This window comes from Lagopus leucura, unplaced genomic scaffold (genome assembly GCF_019238085.1).
Source record: "Lagopus leucura isolate 7727_CA_CO unplaced genomic scaffold, USGS_WTPT01 Super-Scaffold_1, whole genome shotgun sequence".
Classification (NCBI taxonomy): Eukaryota; Metazoa; Chordata; class Aves; order Galliformes; family Phasianidae; genus Lagopus; species Lagopus leucura.
Genome location: NW_024962250.1, coordinates 34804193 through 34822508, shown reverse-complemented (window position 1 = coordinate 34822508; position 18316 = coordinate 34804193). Strand labels below are relative to the sequence as shown.

At 47.5% G+C, this 18316-nt stretch overlaps 1 protein-coding gene and 1 long non-coding RNA gene across 2 annotated transcripts in view; both read right to left on the bottom strand.

Annotated features, from left to right (window-relative positions):
- Window positions 1–10230: 10230 nt before the first annotated feature.
- LOC122179201 overlaps window positions 10231–18316 on the bottom strand; it is an 8280-nt gene continuing 194 nt past the window's right edge. Inside the window, exon 2 of the long non-coding RNA XR_006178583.1 lies at window positions 10231–12527. This is a non-coding gene — a long non-coding RNA (uncharacterized LOC122179201). The remainder of the gene's footprint in view (window positions 12528–18316) is intronic.
- On the bottom strand, window positions 15794–18043 carry ZBTB42 (zinc finger and BTB domain containing 42). The gene is given in 3 exon segments (XM_042869923.1): window positions 15794–16699; window positions 16701–17233; window positions 17993–18043. Coding segments are annotated over 2 exon segments (1392 nt in total). The 5' UTR covers window positions 17220–17233; window positions 17993–18043; the 3' UTR covers window positions 15794–15826.

Here is an 18316-nt window from a genome sequence, read left to right as displayed (position 1 = left end):
TACTATAATGTGTCACCTACATCACCATGGGGACACTGTTGAAGTTGTGTTTGGCATGGAAATATCACTATGGATTTTGGGGCAAAGTAAAAGAAATATATACGCTTTTAGCTATGTAGTATCACCATACATGGAATTGAGCACATTGAAAAAGTCAGTCTTCAGAGACTTTTTGCTGTTTCCGACAGGTTCTTTTGCTACTGAGGTTTGAAAATATTCTTTTTTATTAGTGAGAGACGGATTGGCTGAATTCTAGATTTGAATATGATCTCCTTGTCCAACTGCTTTATTTTCCTCAAATAAAATTATTCAGGGTTAAAAACAAAATCCTACTCCATCCATCTTTGCAGTTGTCTTTGCTTTAAAAAAGCTCCTACTTTGAGTTCAACATGAACTTCTTTGTACACGTCCCACACACATTCAGATGGGCAGTTATGCGTGTTCATAACCTCAGCAGTTAAAATTTTATTTAAATATACCCTTGTTCAAGGAGTTTCAGAGCAAGCCAAGTGTGTTGCCTGCTGCACACAGCCTTAAAAGCGAGGTCTGTTTGCATTTGTGTGTCATTAAAGACAATGTTGATGAGCTAGTGAAAGGTAGAAATGGAGCAAGGCATCAGACACTTGAAAATAATCCAGGGACAATTTTATATTCAGAAAAGAGCTGCTCTAAAGAAGCAGAAAAAGAAGTTGAAAACAGCAGCAGAAGTTTGAGCAGATGCTAGGGCAAAAGCAGGGGGTGAGATACGGGAAGAAAGTGAACTACAGGTTCTGCTTGCTGTCAGCTAACGCCAGCTGAAGGCACACAGATAATTTTCCCATCCCCGTTTATTTCCCTTTCTTTATGTTTATGTTGCAAGCACATGTTGACTTGATTTTAAATAAAACCTGAACTGCATAAATTGAAGTTCCTCAAATTGTCCTGAGAAAAGAGGGATGAGGATATGAAAACCACATATTTATGCAAGTGTTTTCTTTGGGAGCATGGAATTGATTTTACTACTTTTCTCTGAATGAATATCACTGCTTTGTACCTCTGTGGGTTAAACTTTGACCAGACGCAGCCTGAGAAAGAGAGAAGAACCTACGTTCAGTTAACACTCATTTCAAAGATATCTTCCCATTAACTTTCATTCTGCTTTTTCTGTTTCCTTCCCAGTGCTTTTTCCCAAATCCCTTCTACAAAGAAGCCTGCACTCTGACACTCAGATACAAAGGTGAGGAGCTCCCCTTGCCACACTAACAGCTAGTAGGAGCACAGTCAGGCTTGCCTCACTTCAGCTGGTTGTACACACACGAGGTCTGAAGCATTGCACAAGGAATCTGGTGCGATTTTTCAAGGACTAAGAGACAGTGCAGAAAACAGCACATCAAGATCCTGCCATGACCCAGGTTTCCCTCTCCCACATCCCACGCAACAAATGCTCCAGTGCCCTCAATTCGGTGTCTGGGTGACCAGAGTGCTCCCATCCTGGTAGCAAGGTGGGTCTGTGTGATTGGTGAGACCTTGATCCATCAATCCACCCCACACAGAGACCAGTCCAACACAAACACAGCTTTCTATGGAAGCACATAGCGTTACATAAGCAACTTTAGCATTATTAGCCTTATCACTGTCAAGAGACAAATGCTTTCTGCTATTTACCCCTCAAACTTTGGTCAATATTTACAGTGTTGTCCTCGATGCATTAGCAAAGACACTCTCTCACATTTGCTGCCTGCCAAAAAAGCGAGTTAATTTAGATCAGTGTTACAATCCAAAGCAGTTTGAGTCATCTACATCACCGGCTATTGGTGTCCAGACAGACACCACATCCATCCACGCACACATTAATAAAGGTGTAAAAATAGACCATCAGTTCCTCTAGACCTGAAATAACACATCTGAACCCAGGAAAGCAAAAGAACTGAGAGGAATGACCTTGACTGAGGAGCTACAATGCAGGTTTTCTTAATGCATCCTCAACTGGTGCTGGCAAGTCTTCCCGCTGTCCTGGAGCTTGCCATTGGTGAGGGGACAACAGTGATGCTCCAGCAGGGCCAGCACTGCCTCCTCACCCAGACCTAGGTACCAAGGAGTGATGGATCAATTATTCATCAGCTAAAAGGCACACTTCTATTACAGCAGATGTTTCTCCGAATGTTTGACACTGCCCATTAACTCACCCTTTAATTTTAATTGCTTAACTAATGGCTATAGTCAAGGTTAAATGAGTTTAAATCTTCCTTCTTTTCTTATGCTGCTTAATAAAAAGATACCATCTGACCTAATGAAGAAAAAGGAGGAAGAAGGAGCTGAAGCAAGTATAATCTTTGACAGGATACAAACAAATAGCCATAGCAATAGTGAATGCTCCATGAACGCAGCACTCAGATCTGGTTCTCACTACAGCAGAGGAGTGATGCAAAGCTCCCTGTGGCTAAAGGTGGCCATCAGGTTGCAAACTGGGGCAGGACCCTGGCTGCATGAGGGCAGGAAACGTCACGTTCCACCTTCCTGAAGCCAATAGGGAGAGGAAGCTCCTGCTCAGCAAGGTAAGAAGCATTTGTTTCAAACCAGCTGATTAGGTGGCCTCCAAGCTGAGACCTCAAGTTATTTGAGTAATTCAAGTCTATAGGTCACATTGATGTTTTCCCCATGCTTCCTCCTGCACGTATCTGCAGCCCATCTGAAGAGCAGAGCTAGTGGGACAAACAGGGAAGGAGCTGTTGCGTAAGAAGTGCTGGGCTGCACGACAGGGACCATCTGTCCCAGCCTTGCTGCTGCGATCGCATCCTTCCAGCTGGTTGCTGTGCTAGCTCTGTACCAGGTGAGAGCATGCAGCTGGTGCTCAGTGTCCTAGAGAGAGGGTAAGCACACCAATTTCTGCAGCATGCATAGCTGTGTTCTTGCTATCTTCCAAGACAACAAATACCAACTCTGCAAGTCGGTACCCCCAGGAATAAGTAATGTAGGTGCTGTGAGTGCCATAAGAGGAATGCACCTTTCCCATCACAGCCCCCCAGTACAGACAGCAGCTGTGGCAATCCCACCCCTCAAATCACACAGGAAGAAAACATAAGGATGCATCCTGCAGGGGCTATATCACCAAGCAGGAGTCTTTCTCTCAACAAATGTGAGCACAAAGTTACCATCAGCATCAAACTCTTTGACATAAATCAAGGATTCACTCACGGTGTTTCTAGCAGGGTCTGTCTGAAAGGATCTCATCTGACCAGTTCAGGTCTGCCCAGAGAAAAATCTCACAGAGCAGATAGCAGAAGTAAGGTGATACAGACCAAGCTGCTCCCAAGCCCAGGGACACAGTCAAGGAAAACATTTTTTCTCTCAGCATCCTATCAGAATGACATGAGGGGAGGAAAAAGGAAGCAGCAAGAAGAATAAGCTATTTTTTTCAACACAGAAGAGAAAAGGAAACATATATCTTTCCTTTCTGTCTTTCTTTCCTTCCTTTTATAGAATTATAGAACCATTAAGGTTGGAAAAGACCACTAAGATCATCCAGTTCAACCATCACCACCATGCTCACTAACCATGTCCCTTTTCAAAAGGTGAGGGATCACAGATTGATGCACACCATACTCCAGGTTGTTCCTACCATTTGGTCTAGATACTTGTTGTCTGTTTTTTGTGAAGAATTTGGGGACTGGCATGTGAATGGGCTCCACACGAGGACTAAATGAGGCAAGAGCCCGATCTCAGCTTGGCTGGTGCAGCTCAAGCTCAGTTCAGACATTACACCCAGCCCAGGCTCCAGCACCATGTTCCCACTTCGGCTCACCATAGAATCATTAAAGGTCGAAAGACCATTAAGATCGTCTAGTCCAACCATCAAACCACACAGCCTCTCATTTGGGCTCCACAAATCCAGTCCCCACTTTGACCAAACTCTTTACAACCAGCTACCTCACTGCAGTCATGCATTAGCTGCTGCTATGATCACAACTTGGAGTGGACGCAGGCCTTGATTTCTACATGGAAAAAGGGAAACCCACTAAGGAACATCAGCCTGTCCTCTATTGCCACATCAGTTACATCACAGCTGTTAGGATCCGGGCTGCCCTCAGTTAAACATCCCTTTCATAGAATCACAGAATCACCAAAGTAGGAAAGGACCTCCAGGATCATCTAGTCCAACCATTTGCCCATCACCACTGTTTCCCACTAAACTATGCCCATCTCTCATCCCATGGGCAGTTTAGCAGAGGAGGACACTTCCTCCTTCCCCCTAAATATGCTCCATCCCGAAAAGGTACCAAGGAGCTGAGAGCTGCTGACCTCCCAGCTCTGCGTGCAGCAGGCACTCCTCTCAGTCTCATCACCTCTTCCCAGCCAAGCAATCACAAAGTAGAACGAGGCTCTCTACTTTAGTTTCTAAGCTGAAAAAAAAAAAAAAAGAAGTTCTTAGGTTTTTGGTGCTTTTTGTCTTTTTCCATTTTTTTCCCTCCCCCAAGCAGGCTCACGAGGACATCCACTCATTTGCTTTTGGCTCCGGCTCAGCAGCGTTCAGTAGTGACAACCATCAATCCTGCCAGACAGCCGCCGGCACAGGCTGCTGGGAGTGGGCGATCTCCATGTTGCAGCTCCGCTGCAATGTGCGTGCGGCTCTGGGCGGGCTGGCGGGCAGCCAGGCGCTCGGCATCGCCCTCCCACCCGGAGAGGTGTCTCGACAGAGCGAGGTGCCAAGAGCGTGGTGCCAACCGTGCCCATCCTGCAAATAGAGGCGGCAGCATGGCGGGGCTGCTCATCCCATGCGTTTCGGTGTCACCAAGTTCGCCGGTGAGATTTTTCCACCCACTAAGCGGTGCTGAGTTTAATTCTACGGATGGCTCAGTGCAGAAAAGGGAAAGGCTGCATGAAGCACTGCCTTCAGCTGGCAATTTCAAGGTCCAGCCGAGGGCGTGCTACCAGCTCGCCTGTACCCTTTGGTGAAGATCAGATTTCTGAGTGCAGAACGGAGGATTTCATTCTTTGTTCTTGAACTCGTTCTTTCCGTCGCAGGGTCCAGTGGAATGTAATCTCTCCAGATGCCAGCACCTCTTAGGAAATTGTAATATAGCAGCTATGCGCTCTAAGTGGCTTATTCATACACAGAGACTAGTAATATCCTTGGGGGAACGTTTAGAAATGGTGCGCAGTGATGCGATCCCGGCACAGGCAGGCTTTCCTTCAGCAGAGGCTCTGTCCCAAATCCACGCTTGTTTTCAAGAGAAGCAGCAGAGCTTGCATTTTGCATTTTCCTCTCAGTTTGTTTAAAGTGTTTTCTTGCTGTTTAAAGCAACCAGCGCTTCCTTCCTGGGAGGGAGGCAATGCTTTTAGGGTTACTGTAAATAATCAGAGCCAGTACAATTGGCTGAGTAAATTATCCTGTCTGCTGACACTAACAGACTCCATCGAGCTACTGGGAACTTCATCAGCTTTTTTCCCTCTTACTATTATTGTAACAAAACAAAGGTTTGCCGAGAGCTTTGCAGCAAACCAAAAGCAACACCTCATAGACAGCAGCCCCAAGGCTCAATTTGCAAAGACCTCACGCATTGGCTCCAAATGAAGAGGTCCATCAAGGAGAGAACCAAGGGGCCCAAGGAGCCAACTGGCAAATGATGGCACGGCAAAGCCCAAAGGAAACTCCAGTGCCACCAATGCAACTGCCTGCAGCATGCATCGGGAGGCAGGTGCTGCTGCTGGATGTCGTCTTGTGGGGCTGGAGAGCCAGCGTGGCACTTTGCAACATAAGAAGCTAATGGAGCTGTAGGTGTCCCTGTTCATTGCAGGGGAGATGGACCCGGTGGCCTTTGAAGGTCCCTCCCAGTTCAAACAATTCTATGACTCTATGATTCGGGTCTAACAAAGAGTGGATGGAGGAATAGCTGCGGTCCCCATGCCCATTATATCCTGGGGATGGCAAGCAAGAACATGAAAAGACCTGGAGAGAGGCATAGGTAGGTTTCTTACAGAAAGAAAAAAGAAAAGAAAAAAAAAATGAGGTCTGCTTCTTACCCAGAAACTAGAGAAGGAACAAGCTGCAAAAAAGCTTTGGTTACTGTCTTTCCTGTTTGTACAAAGTAATCTGCCACTCACAAGGGGACAAGCGGTGGGTCAGACAAGGGGAAGGATGACACAGAGGTGAAGGGGTGCAGCAGTCAGCCTTGCAGAAAGAGGACTCACACTGGGTATATTCATGAGCTTGCTGCTCATCCTTCTCTAAAGAAGAACTTTATTAGCAGGCAACTCTGCTTGGCAGCTGGATTATGCTGAGGAAAGGGCAAGTTAACGGTGTTAACATTACCCTTGGATGGAAGCAGCGTAAATACAAAATATTTGTTTCTCTGCTACTGTGCAACATCTGTTCTCAATAACTCAGTCATTTTCATCTCTCCCTCCCTCAGGGTTTCAAAGTACACAAGGAAGTGGGAGCGACTTACAGGTAGCCCGCTGTGCCTGCCTGAAAGTTGTGCAACATACAGAGAAAGGCTTTGCAGAACTGGAGTTTGCCCCAGCAGCACTTACCAGGGCAGAGCTTTGTAGGATACTGGCAGTAAAACAGGCGCCTTGTAAAGACATATATCTTCAGCAGATTGGTACATTCACATGTGAAAAATCTTGGGGGATGGCAACCTTAAAGACTTTCATCTAAAAGGCTAAAAATAAAAAATTAAAAAAAAAAAAAAAAAAAAAAAAAAAAAAGACTTGTAAACCTCTCCACAAATTAGACAGCTTTGGCTGCAGTTCTGAAAGCCAGCAACGCAGTAAGAATACTTGTTCATCTATTTTTCTCCTTTAGCACAATGCAGTTGTAAAAGCAGAGGGAGTTTGTGCCAGGTCATGATGTGGAAGATGGCTCTCCAAGGGAAACTCCCAGCACTAACATTTGAGCAACAAGGCTTTTGGATATGTCAACTTGAGGCCAGAATTAAGAGATCCAGATATCGTGGCTGTGCATGAGATCATCCTGGGGGATGAATTCAGGTTTTGTAGTTACATTCTTGATACCCTCCTGCATTCCCCTGTGCCCCATCAACTACACAGAGCCACACTACTCACCCTGAAGACCAAATGAACAAACAAAAAAACACACACAAGAAGGCACATTTAGAAGAACAATTTTCCGAGATAAATCTCCTAGGTTTCCTTATTCTGAAGGCAGCTGACATTTTTGGGGAGTTTGAAACAAATGAAACAAAGAGCCACAAGTTTTTATTTGAAGGTGAGCAGTAAGGCATTGCAGAAACTTGCCAGCATGCAATTGGAGGCACAGCAAAACACCTCAAGGAAGCTGCTGCACTCACACTGCACTTCAGAGCAGCGTTCATAGGTTCTGGCACCTTTTGATGTTTGCAAATACTGCAGAACAAAGTGCTGTCTGATCTCATAAATTCTAGTTCTACAGGAGCGCTTAAAAAAAATTGAGTCCCCCCTCCCCAAAAAAACGACAGGTGACTTTTGTTGTTGAGAGTTTCAGGCTTTTCAGCTGCCCACAGGGGTGGTGGAGTCACCGTCCCTGGAAGTGTTCAAGGACCATGGAGATGTGGCACTGAGGGACGTGGTCAGAGAGCATGATGGGATGGGTTGGGGTTAGACTGGATGATCTTAGAGGTCTTTTCCAACCTTAATAATTCTGTTTTTATGATTAATTTTAGAGATAAAAAGAAATCTGGATTCTGCTGATTGTGAGCAGCAGAACCTCTGCAGTACCTCTGCCCTGCTCATTGCTGTGGGGGTACTCCATCCCTACAAACACCTGAAGCAATAGGAAGCAGTGCTGTTATTGACATTTTAGAGTAAGACCATGCCCAGAGGCTTGTACCTTGCTCCAAAAAAAAGCTGCCCTTTCTGCATTCAAGTCTGCAATCCCAGATTGCTGCCTTCCCAAAAGTATCCTGGCTCCCTGCAGGCTGTCTCTGGGCAATACAACCTAGGCTGGGATCCCAAATCCCAAAAGGCTGTGAAGGGACTGAAGCTCTGCTACCTCACAACCTGCTTCGTGGCCAGAGCAAAATTCAACCCCCAGGTGACCTCGAGCTTGAGCAAACTCTCCATGCTCCCCCAGAGCCGTGGAACTGACAGTTTGTCTCCTAGGTGTAGGATAGGCACCAGGAAACAAAACACAACCCAGAGGGATCCGGGGGGAGCAATGAACACTGCCTGGCCTTCCCCTTGCTTGGAGACAGCTTTCAAAGACCAGAGCCCTGCTGGCCCCTTCCCTTTCCTACACACATTGCCTCAACGGCCCATCTCTCACACCCTGGAGCCCCCTGTATCTTTACTGTCCACAAAATAAGGCATTTGGAGGCTTTAGAATAAGTTTATCCTGTAGTTTGGTGGATTTGTCCGAGACACTGCATCCGTGTTTGGTTTGTGAGTTTAGCAATCTCACCACATGAGCAGCTCAGCCTTCACACTGCCAGCAGAGCCTCTCAGATAAACAAAAACATAAGAGTATGAACTCTGTATTAGACACTGCGGGGAGAAACAAGCTCTCCAGGCTAAGGGAAAGGCAGACGCCGCTGCAGGTAGCACGAGGAGCTGAGCCAGCCTTGCACAGGAGTGGGAGGACAGAGCAGATACCCAGAAAGAGCTCTTCCAGCCCTCTCTAAAAGACTTTGTGTGTGGAAAGCAGCAGTGCGAATAGCTTTGCTTACAAAACAGTTGAAGAAAAAAAAAAAGCTGTTTGCCATGTAAAAGGATCTCTGAAGAAATGATTAAAAGGAAATCAGCTTCTTCTGACAGCTGATCAGAAGGGTTGAAATCCTAGTCTTTGTAGCTACTCCTGGTCTACCAAAAATAAGATTTCTTAACTAATTTATAAATAAAGGGAGAGAAAAGTTTCTGCTCCTCCAAACGTCAGTGGCCTGCTGTAAAATAAAGATTCTTTCTGCTATGCGAAAAATGTAGATGCCCATTCCCTTTCCTTGCGTTTGTTGCCATAACCTATAGCACAGATGCGATGGGTTTTTGAACACAAGATCTATTATGTTTCCTGCCAGAGGCTCAAATCCATACAGGTGTTTTCAAAACACCTTGCCAGGCAGTTACTTTTTGTACTGACTCAGGATTTGCTGGCAGCTGCTGCCAGGCACTGGCTTAGGTCTCACCAATGGGCTGTCAGCAACAGGAAGTCAGCATCACTAATAACATTCATTTTGTTATCTGCACAATCAACCTCCCCTCACCCCAGAGCAAGAGTCAAGCAATTGTCCAGAACCCAGCCCAAGTAAATTCTGGATCTGTGCTGTCCAACAGCAAATTGGGATTATCCTTTCCCCTTGCTGCAAGCATGCTCTCACACAGAGTCCATACTCACATTTGCCCTACTCTCCTACTGCACTGGAGCTGCTTTATTGCCCCAGAAGGGAAACTTAGTGCCTTATTTCCTCTAACTCGTGCACCAAGCATTGTGATGCTCATGTTTCCAGCCTGAGCTCCCTCACTGCGACCTTGGGGAGGGATGACAGCCCTGTCTGGCTCCTACCTCGTACCAGCCAGGACACCCAGTGCCTGCCAAGCACCAGACAGACACCGCAGCAAATTGTGGCACAGCTTCTTCCTGAGCACAGCCTGAGCCAAAATGGCCATTTGATAATTAACCACTTGGCCTGAGCCAGGCAAGGCACAACTAGGGACATGGCATGCACTTAATGGGGTGGCTGCAACCTGCACACCATCCAGGGGGCATCTGGGATGAGGCCGGGGGCTGACCCCAGCCTTGCTTGCAGCCACAGCAGCAGATGTGCTGGGCTTCCCCACAGCCTCCCCCTTGCCTGGCAGATGCTGGCCTCACTGGGAAAGCACTAAATGGATTCTGCTGAATCACTGCAGCAGATGGTTCCTAACACCACCTGGATAGCTCAGGAAAGAAGGGAGAGATAAGGAAGGTTGGGGAACAGAGTACCTAGTATGTGGGCTGAGCCATCCCAGGGAGGAACATCCTGTGAGTAAAGGCATCATTTAAACTGCTGTTTTCCCCAAATTCCTGTGTTACCAAGTCTAATATCATCCCCTTCTTGGTGATGTTGTCCCAAAAGCACATTGCTCCAAACCCACTTGGGAAAAGCCTCTACCCCCAGGGCTTCTTGAGGGCTTGAGGAGATGGACTAGGAGCTCAGGAAGAGGGACTGGGGCCAGGGTTGCTAGCATTATACCATGGGGTTGAAGGGGACAGAGAACTGACCACCCACCAGGGAAGGCAGCACTGCTGTCTCAATGCACGTACAAGGCCCTGTATTCATCTGCAGTAATAGGTCTTTATTTTTAAAGTCAGGTTAGCAAGCACTTTTATTTTCTGCAACAGCTCCTTCTAAAAGGACACAGGAGGCAGCCGGGAGGCAGCTGTGTACAGAAGTGTGCAGCTGTATGACGGAGCATAACAAACAGGAAACAGGTAACAATAACTGAACTGTTTGCTCTTTCTCCTCCTATTCAACAGCGCTAGTGATATTTTTTATTTTTTAATTGGGATGAAAAGAACCAGTCAAGAAGACAGAGGTACAAGCTTGGAAAGTGCCCTACATTCTTTTTCAGCCATCATCCTCACCTCAGTCACATGCACGGGCAACAGAGCAGCAGCCCTTGGATGCACTGTGGTGAAAGACACCTCTCTGTGCAAAGTTGCTCAATCCACAGCACTTCCAGTCCAGTCCTTCTCAATACCAAACAGCAAGTAATTTGAGACAAAATGTTCCCCAAGCAGGTCACTGTGTGCAGTTCTTCCTTCTCCTCTCAGGGCAAGGCGTTTTCACACACCAACCACACCATACTCCATTTCACTCAAGCCCAGCTTTGTTCTACATAGGCTGTTTTTGCTGGGTCACACCTGCCATTGATTTCCTCAGATAACAGCTGCTGCCTCATGTTCTTCTGTGCACATACCTCAGCAAGAAGGCACAGAAAAATACTCAAAGGCAACTGAAGCTCAGACACAATGACAGCCACAGAAGCTGGACAGCAGAGGTGCCACCACCAAGCTGGGCAAGAGATCCTCTCTATGCTCCCCAACCCCAAATGTTTATCATGGAGGCTTCCCTTATCACTTGCCTAGAGACACTGCAACTGTTATGCATACCCAAGGCCAAATCACCTCTCGAAGTCACTTGAAAACAGAAATTAAAAGTGAAAACATCTCGTAAGACTCATCTCAACAAGAGCCAAGCTTTACAAGAGCAGCGGGAACCCTCTTTGCCAGCACCTTCCAGGACTGACCCTCGCAGCTGGGAGGACAGACCTCCCTTCAGGTTGGGCAGTTGGAAAAATTTCTTCTCTGGAGTGGTGAGGCATTGGCACAGCTGCCCAGGGAGGTGATGGAGTGACCATTCCTGGAGGCATTAAGAACTATGGAGATGTGGCACTGAGGTACGTGGTCAGCAGGCATGATGAGGATGGGTCACCTTGGACCAGGTGATTTTAATGGTCTTTTCTAACCTTTATGATTCTATGCTATTACCCCTCACTCATAACTAAGGGCAGCAATACTCCCTGTGTACCTGCAAGTCAGGAACCTGCGCCCAGAAGCATCTGAAGGTTCCTTTGGTCCCTCCATGCGCACACAGCCCCTCCAGCATCAACTCAGCAGCTGGGTTTCTTCTTTCACATTCCGCAGATTTAATTATGTTATCAGAACAACAGTCATCAGGATCTGGAGTGCCAGAATTCACATTAGCAATTGATAACAACAGCAATAACAACAAAAAAAGGCACAGCATGCCCACACCAGCACAGACGTGGGCTGCTCCCCTCAGTCTATGTGCAGTTATTTATAGCTGCCCATCTCCCAGGAGGAGCTCTTCTTGTTTCTTCTCCCTCCCACCCCCAGACCCTCCTCTTTCCCCACCAAGGAAAGCTTGCTGTTTCCCTAGTGCAGCACCCAGATTTGAGCAGGGTGAGTTATACTTCCTTCCACTCATTTAAAGAACATGCCACAGACAAAGCAACTGCGGGGAGATTTCCACCCTCCTCCCTCCCCAAAAGCAGAAATACAAACTTGAAAGTATTTCTAAGATTTTGCCTCAGAACCAGATGTTGCAGGAATGACACACAGCCCAGTGCTCCCTATGGATGGCGATGGACACGCAGACTGCACCAAGCACGATTAAATGCAGGAAATATTCCTGTTTTGATAGCATTGCAGAGGAGCGACAACCTGACAGCAGGAGGGCAGATAGCTGTGCCTGCACACCAGAACCACCTCTCATTTGCCCCTCCCTTAAGCAGCACCATCCCAAAGCAGCCCGATTCCAGCAGGGCCCTTTGCCTCACAAGAATTAAGCAATAAAAGACATAATACAGGTGCAAAACCATCCGTGGGCTCCTCTCCTCCCCGCAAACAGCAGCTGGTGCGTGCAGCTCATGTCTTCCTCCTCCCAACCCCAGCTCCTGCTGAAGGCAAACAGCTGCAGGACAGCAGGAGCCGGGGCAGAGCTCAGCTCTTCCAAACCCACCGAGGTTTTGGTGCCTGCACAGCTCCCTCCATCCATGTGGGCTCGGGATCCAACCGTGCACAGCACCTTGCATATCTACAATTCCCACCGACCCTGAAAAAAAAGAAATAGTGGAGCATGAACTTTAGTGGGCAATATTGGTGGCAGGTGGACTAGATGACCTTAGAGGTCTTTTCCAACTTTAACAAACGCAATAAAAGCAGCAGCACCAGCTGTACGTCACAACAACCCCAACCACCCTCCCCTTCCGCTACAGGGGGAAGAGGAGGCTCAAGTTTACAACTCTAGCACATTTTATTTTGTGGAAGTTTGTAAAGACAACAATCCTAGTCACGATTGTCACATTGTACAGCACATACCAATACAGTTGCAAACAGAACTCCACGCAAAACTAAGCACTAACAACAGCTGAAGTCACTCTCCCTGCGATTGTCAGACCTAAGCTAACAGCACAACGCTAACACTGAAGGAAAAATAGTTCACTATAAAACAGTGATAGAATGCTCTTATAAAATATACTCCATTCCAATAGCTTTTTCTACATACTGTATACTATAAAACTCTCCCACAAAAAAAAAAATTAGTGTCTTTAAATATACATATTTAATCTGAACTGCACCAAAGATTAAAAACAATTAAAAATATCAATGATTTTTTTTCGTGAGTTATTTTTTTGATTTTACATCAACTTCACAGTATTTGTTTGCAGTAGAAGACAAATCCAGTGTTTAAAATGCAGTGCAGCACCGTCCCCTACTGAGACAGAGACTGCCCCACAGTGACAGAGTTCCTGCAAAGATGAGCCCAGTGTGCAATGGTTTGAGTACTTCTCTGTAGAGCCACGAACCCCTGGGAAAAGATGCTCAGAGCTACTGCAGCTCCAAGTTGGAGATACAGAGAGAGAGAGCGCCAAAAAAAAGTCACCTTAGGAACAAAAATAAGTGCAAACATCTTTACTTTAGAAATTCAAGCTATGACGAGTGGGAACACAAATACCAGACTATGAGAACAACGTGTTTGTGATGGAGGAAAGAATGAGAAAAGTCTTTTTTGTGTTTTCCTTTAAAAAAAAAAAAAAACCAACAACTTTTGTCCTGTATTCACTGCAGTACAGAGTATGCTCACAGCATCAGTTTAATGAGTTATTCCTATACTAACGTCAAACACAAACTTGGTTCAACCTTTCCCTGCTCCATACACCAGGGATGTCTTATGGCACACCCTCTTTTACGCTCCTAGGAAAAACAACCAACAAAAAAACCAACAAACTGAAGACTGAAAGGCAAAAAGCGTAACAAGGATGCAAAATTAAGATCTCCAGCTCCAGTAATGCTGACTCTACATAACTCCTTACATGTTGTTCAACATGCAAAACCACCGTTATAAAATTTAAAGTGTAAAGTAACTAGTTTTGAAATAGATTAACAGTAACAACTCCACTTCAAAAAAAAAAAAAAGCTAATAAATACTATATCAAGTATCTTCAGGAGAAAAAAATAACTTAATTTTAGTAGAAAGAAAAAAAATAACTTAATTTTAGTAGATTTTGTTCAGTGCTATTTCCAATCACAGCAACAAAAGGAGAAATAGAACAGAAATTGATTAAGTAGAATAAGACCACAGTACCAAAGACACTTAAGATAATGAACTCTCCCACGACTTCCATATGTAACAGGTTCAGCAAAAATATTTTACAGTTGAGAAATCAGACTGAAAACAAAACCCCAAACTATAAATAGAAGCAAAATTTCACATTACATGTACATTCATAGTTTAAGAGATGAATGGGAGGAGGCTGCCACAAGTACATCTCGATATTTCTTCTTTAAGAGGAAGTACTTAGCTATAAAAAATAAAAACCAAAATCCCATATTACTCATGTAGGTAGTGCTCAGGTTTTGGACCAGAGGGGGAAGGCTTTAGGCAATTCTTCTCTTTATAAGGTGAAATACAGTATTTAAAGCACAACTTTAAGAAGATAAAAAATTAAAATAAAAAAGTCAAACTCAGTGCTTCACGTTCATTTAAAAATAAACTTATGTGCTTCACAGAACAGTTCCAGGAGCGTCAGGAAAACTGGTGAAGATCAGTAATGGAGAACAGCAGTCGGAAGCCTCTGATGTACCTCAGCCCCACACACACATACCTCAAATGGAGAACTCAGTGGGGTGGGAATCATCTGACATAAAGGATGCTCTACCAGGCGAGGCTTTGAGTTGCGTTTGGAGTAAAGCTGGTTGTGTTACAGGCAGCCTCCGCTTACAGGAATTTAAAATAATACAAACATAAATCTAAAACCTCCCCTGGAAAGGTGGTGAGTGGCTGGGTGGGATGGGGGGGAAGAGCTGGGCTGTGCCTCCCTCCAGTGGTTACCCTTCATTCGGCCCTCAGGGACTGCACAGACCCGGGCCCAGAGGGATCACCAACTTCATGAAAAATCAAAATAAATTAAATCCTGAGCTGCTGATCCAAGCAAGGCAGCAGGACACCTCTCAGAGCAGACAGCGGGGCATCTCCTGCCTTCTGGAGCAGCACCAGCCCAAAGCTGTTCCCACCACATCAGTCCCTGCGTGTCAACATGGGGATAAAAGCAGCTGGGAACAGCATGGATCCATGCCCATTGGGGCCACCAGGCAGCTCTGTAGGTGAGGAAGATAGGTAGGAGGGAAATAAGTCAGGCCTGAAGGCAAACCTTCACATTCAATAGCGGAGCTATTCCAAAATAAAGAAGAGAATTTTAAAAAGTAAGCAGTACCAAAGATGTACCCAGGAATTCTCACCCTCCTCCCTCCCCCCTTTACTTTCTGGGCCAGTTAGAGTTTCCTCCAGCACCACAAGGCTGCTGCCAGCTACTCAAGAGAGAGCACTACAGAGAACTTCCTCTGCACTGAAATGTACTGAAAGCATCGCTCATCTCCCCCAACATCTCTGGGCAACATGCAGATGAATCAGGGAGCTTAACAGGATCCAAGCACTTCTCCAGAATTGATAATCAATCCTTCTTCCAACTTAAAATAAAACTTAATAAATAAATAGAACCTCCCCAACCACAGAGCGAGTACTTCCAGCACGAGAACAGGTGCTAAATCATTGCAGAATTAGTGAGATTGTTTCACATTAATAATGGAACATGGGAAGATCTGAGGGGCAGAGAGGGGAGAGGGGCAGGGCTGGGGAAACGGGGGGGTGGAATTGCATTGAAAGGCCTCTGGAGTGTGTACCTCTGCATCTTTTAAAGATCAAATACCTGAAAAGTGAATATCACCAAAATAAAAAAGGGGAAAAAAAAAAAAAAAAAAGAAAAAAAAAATTAAAATGCCCCCTTTTTTCCCCGCTTTAAGGGGGCGGGGGGGGGGGGGGGGGGGATGCGAAAATAATAAGAATCCCACGTCTCAAACAACCAAAGACTTGACAAGGCCACAATGGAACTTGCGGATGTGTCTGTACAGATCCCCCGACTGCGTGAAGCGTCTCTCGCACCACTTGCAGCCGTGGGGCTTCTCACGGGTGTGCACGACCGCGTGGCGGCTCAGGTTGTGCGAGTACTGGAAGCTCTTCCCGCACTGCCCGCAGGTGTAGGGCTTCTCGCCCGAGTGTGTCCGCTCGTGCCGCTTCAGGGTGTACATGCAGGAAAAAGTCTTCCCGCAGAGGGTGCAGGTGGGCACCGCGCCGTCGGGGGAGAGGCGGCTCCTGGCGCCGTCCTTATCACGGAAGTGGGAGCTGAGGTGCAGCTGCAGGACGTGAGGGCTGGGGAACACCTTGCTGCACAGCGGGCAGATGCAGATGTGCCCCGGAGGCACCAGCACGCCCGCAGAGATGTCCGCGGGGTCCATGTCATCCTCGCTCTCCTCTCGCTCTTGGTCTAGGTCCTCCTCCCGGCCGTGAGAGCTGCCATTCCCTGCGAACATGTGTCCTAACCCTGTCACCAGGCTCTTGGCCGAGTTCCCAAAATGCTGACTCTCCGGACTGCCGGCTTCGCCGTCCTCCCGCTCTGACAGCGACTCTTGTTCATCCTTCACCAGCGGCTCGGTGCCCTGCTGCTGGCTGTCGGAAGCCAGCTGTCCGAAGGCATAGGAGGGCTGCAAGGAATCTCTCCCCAGCACGGGTTTGAAAGACAAATCCAGCGCGCAGTCGGCCTCACTCGACACCGGGGGACGGCTGGCAGACCTTTGGGACAAAGGTCCCACACAACTATTGACATTCGCCTTTGTTTTTCCAGCTGCCGCTGCGCAGGGCTCTGCCTCGGCCGGGCTGAGGCTGGGGGGGGCCGCAGGTCCAGGCGGGGTGGGATCCCACCTTCTCCTTGCCCACAGCCCGCTCGTATTCCGATCTGGCTTTGCCCCCCGGCTCGAACTCATCGAGGAAACGCTCCGCTTTGTCCAGCACGGCCGCCTCATCGCCTGGCTTCTCCTCCGAGCCCGATTCTTTATCTTTCAACTTGCCCTTGCAGACTTTCACAATGTCATACATGTGGAGGTAGCTGGCGGCGGCCAGCACATCTTCCACCGGGAGGCTGTGGAACTCCAGCTTTCCCTCGTACATGAATTCGAGCAGCAGGCTGAAGGCAGGGGCCGTGACAATGTCACTGTTCAGATGCACAATATCCCTTTTGTCTAACTGGTCCCTGTAGAAAAGATGGAAGTACATGCTGCAAGAGGCGAGGACGGCTCTGTGCGCTCGGAACTGAGCTTCTCCAACCAACACAGTACAGTCACACAGGAAGCCCTGGTGACGCTGCTGACTCAGACACTGCAGCAACTGGCGGCTATGGTCTGGAAACTCCATTCTTCCTTCATAACCTGTTCAAAACAGGAAAAACTTGAATGCTACTGTAAACTAAAGCCTCCTAGCAGCTGGAGCAAACAGATCGGCTTTGGGGTAACGCGAGGCGAAAGGAGAGCCACGGAGATAGCGTTTGCTGCTAATTGGGTGTAATGGTTTTATTAAAGGGGGGAGTAGGGGGGGAGGGGGAAAGAGAAGGGGGGGAGAAAATAGGAGAAAAAAAGAGGAAAAAACAGCACAACAGCTCCTCATCCCCTCGCACCTGCTCCAAACAGGAAAAACTTGATTGGAAGTAAACAAAAGCACAAAAAGCAGCAGTCCCTCCACCTTTGTTTCTTTCACTTAATAAAATTAAGAGGAAGACACGGGGAGAAAAAAAGAAAAAAGAACAACCACCGAACTCCACAGCTCTTCCCGGCCACCCATCTCGGGGCATCCCCCAACGCAGCCCATCCCGTCCCGTACGCAGCCCTTATTTAAACTTTCTCCCTCGTCGTTATGCACCGAACCACAACACAACCCGCGGGAGGCGCTGGGGACGGGGCGGAATCCCCGGTACGGGGGGGGGGGGGGGGGGGAAAGGGACGGACGCGGGGTGGGCAGAGAGACAGCACCCCCCGAGCTCCGCATGCAGGAAATAAGAGGAAAAAAAAAATAGAAAAAAATAATTTTTTTAAAAAAAGGAAAAAAAGTTTCCCTCGAAGTTATTAAAAGCTGAGGGGGGATAAGCGGCGGGAGGAGGGCAGGGCCGGGTGCGGTGCCCGCCGGGCTCTTACCTTCCCGGGGCGCGGAGCCGGAGCCGTGCAGGAGGAGCGCGGAGCGGTGCGGGTGCGAGCGCGGCGCGGCGGGAGGGAGGCAGGCGGGCGGGCGGAGGGAAGGAGGAGTGCTCGGTTTGCTAATTACACCGCAAGCTGGAGAGTCAGCTGCTCTGACTTCACTGCGATGGAAATGCTACCTCCAGCTGTGCGCCTTTTAATGCCATATGTTACTCCAAATCTCGCTACCAGCCAACCACAGCTTGCTGCCTTTTAAAGTTCCAGCAACCCCATTTATAGCCCGCGATTAAATCCCACAAACTTGCCCCGAGCCCGCCCCCAAGG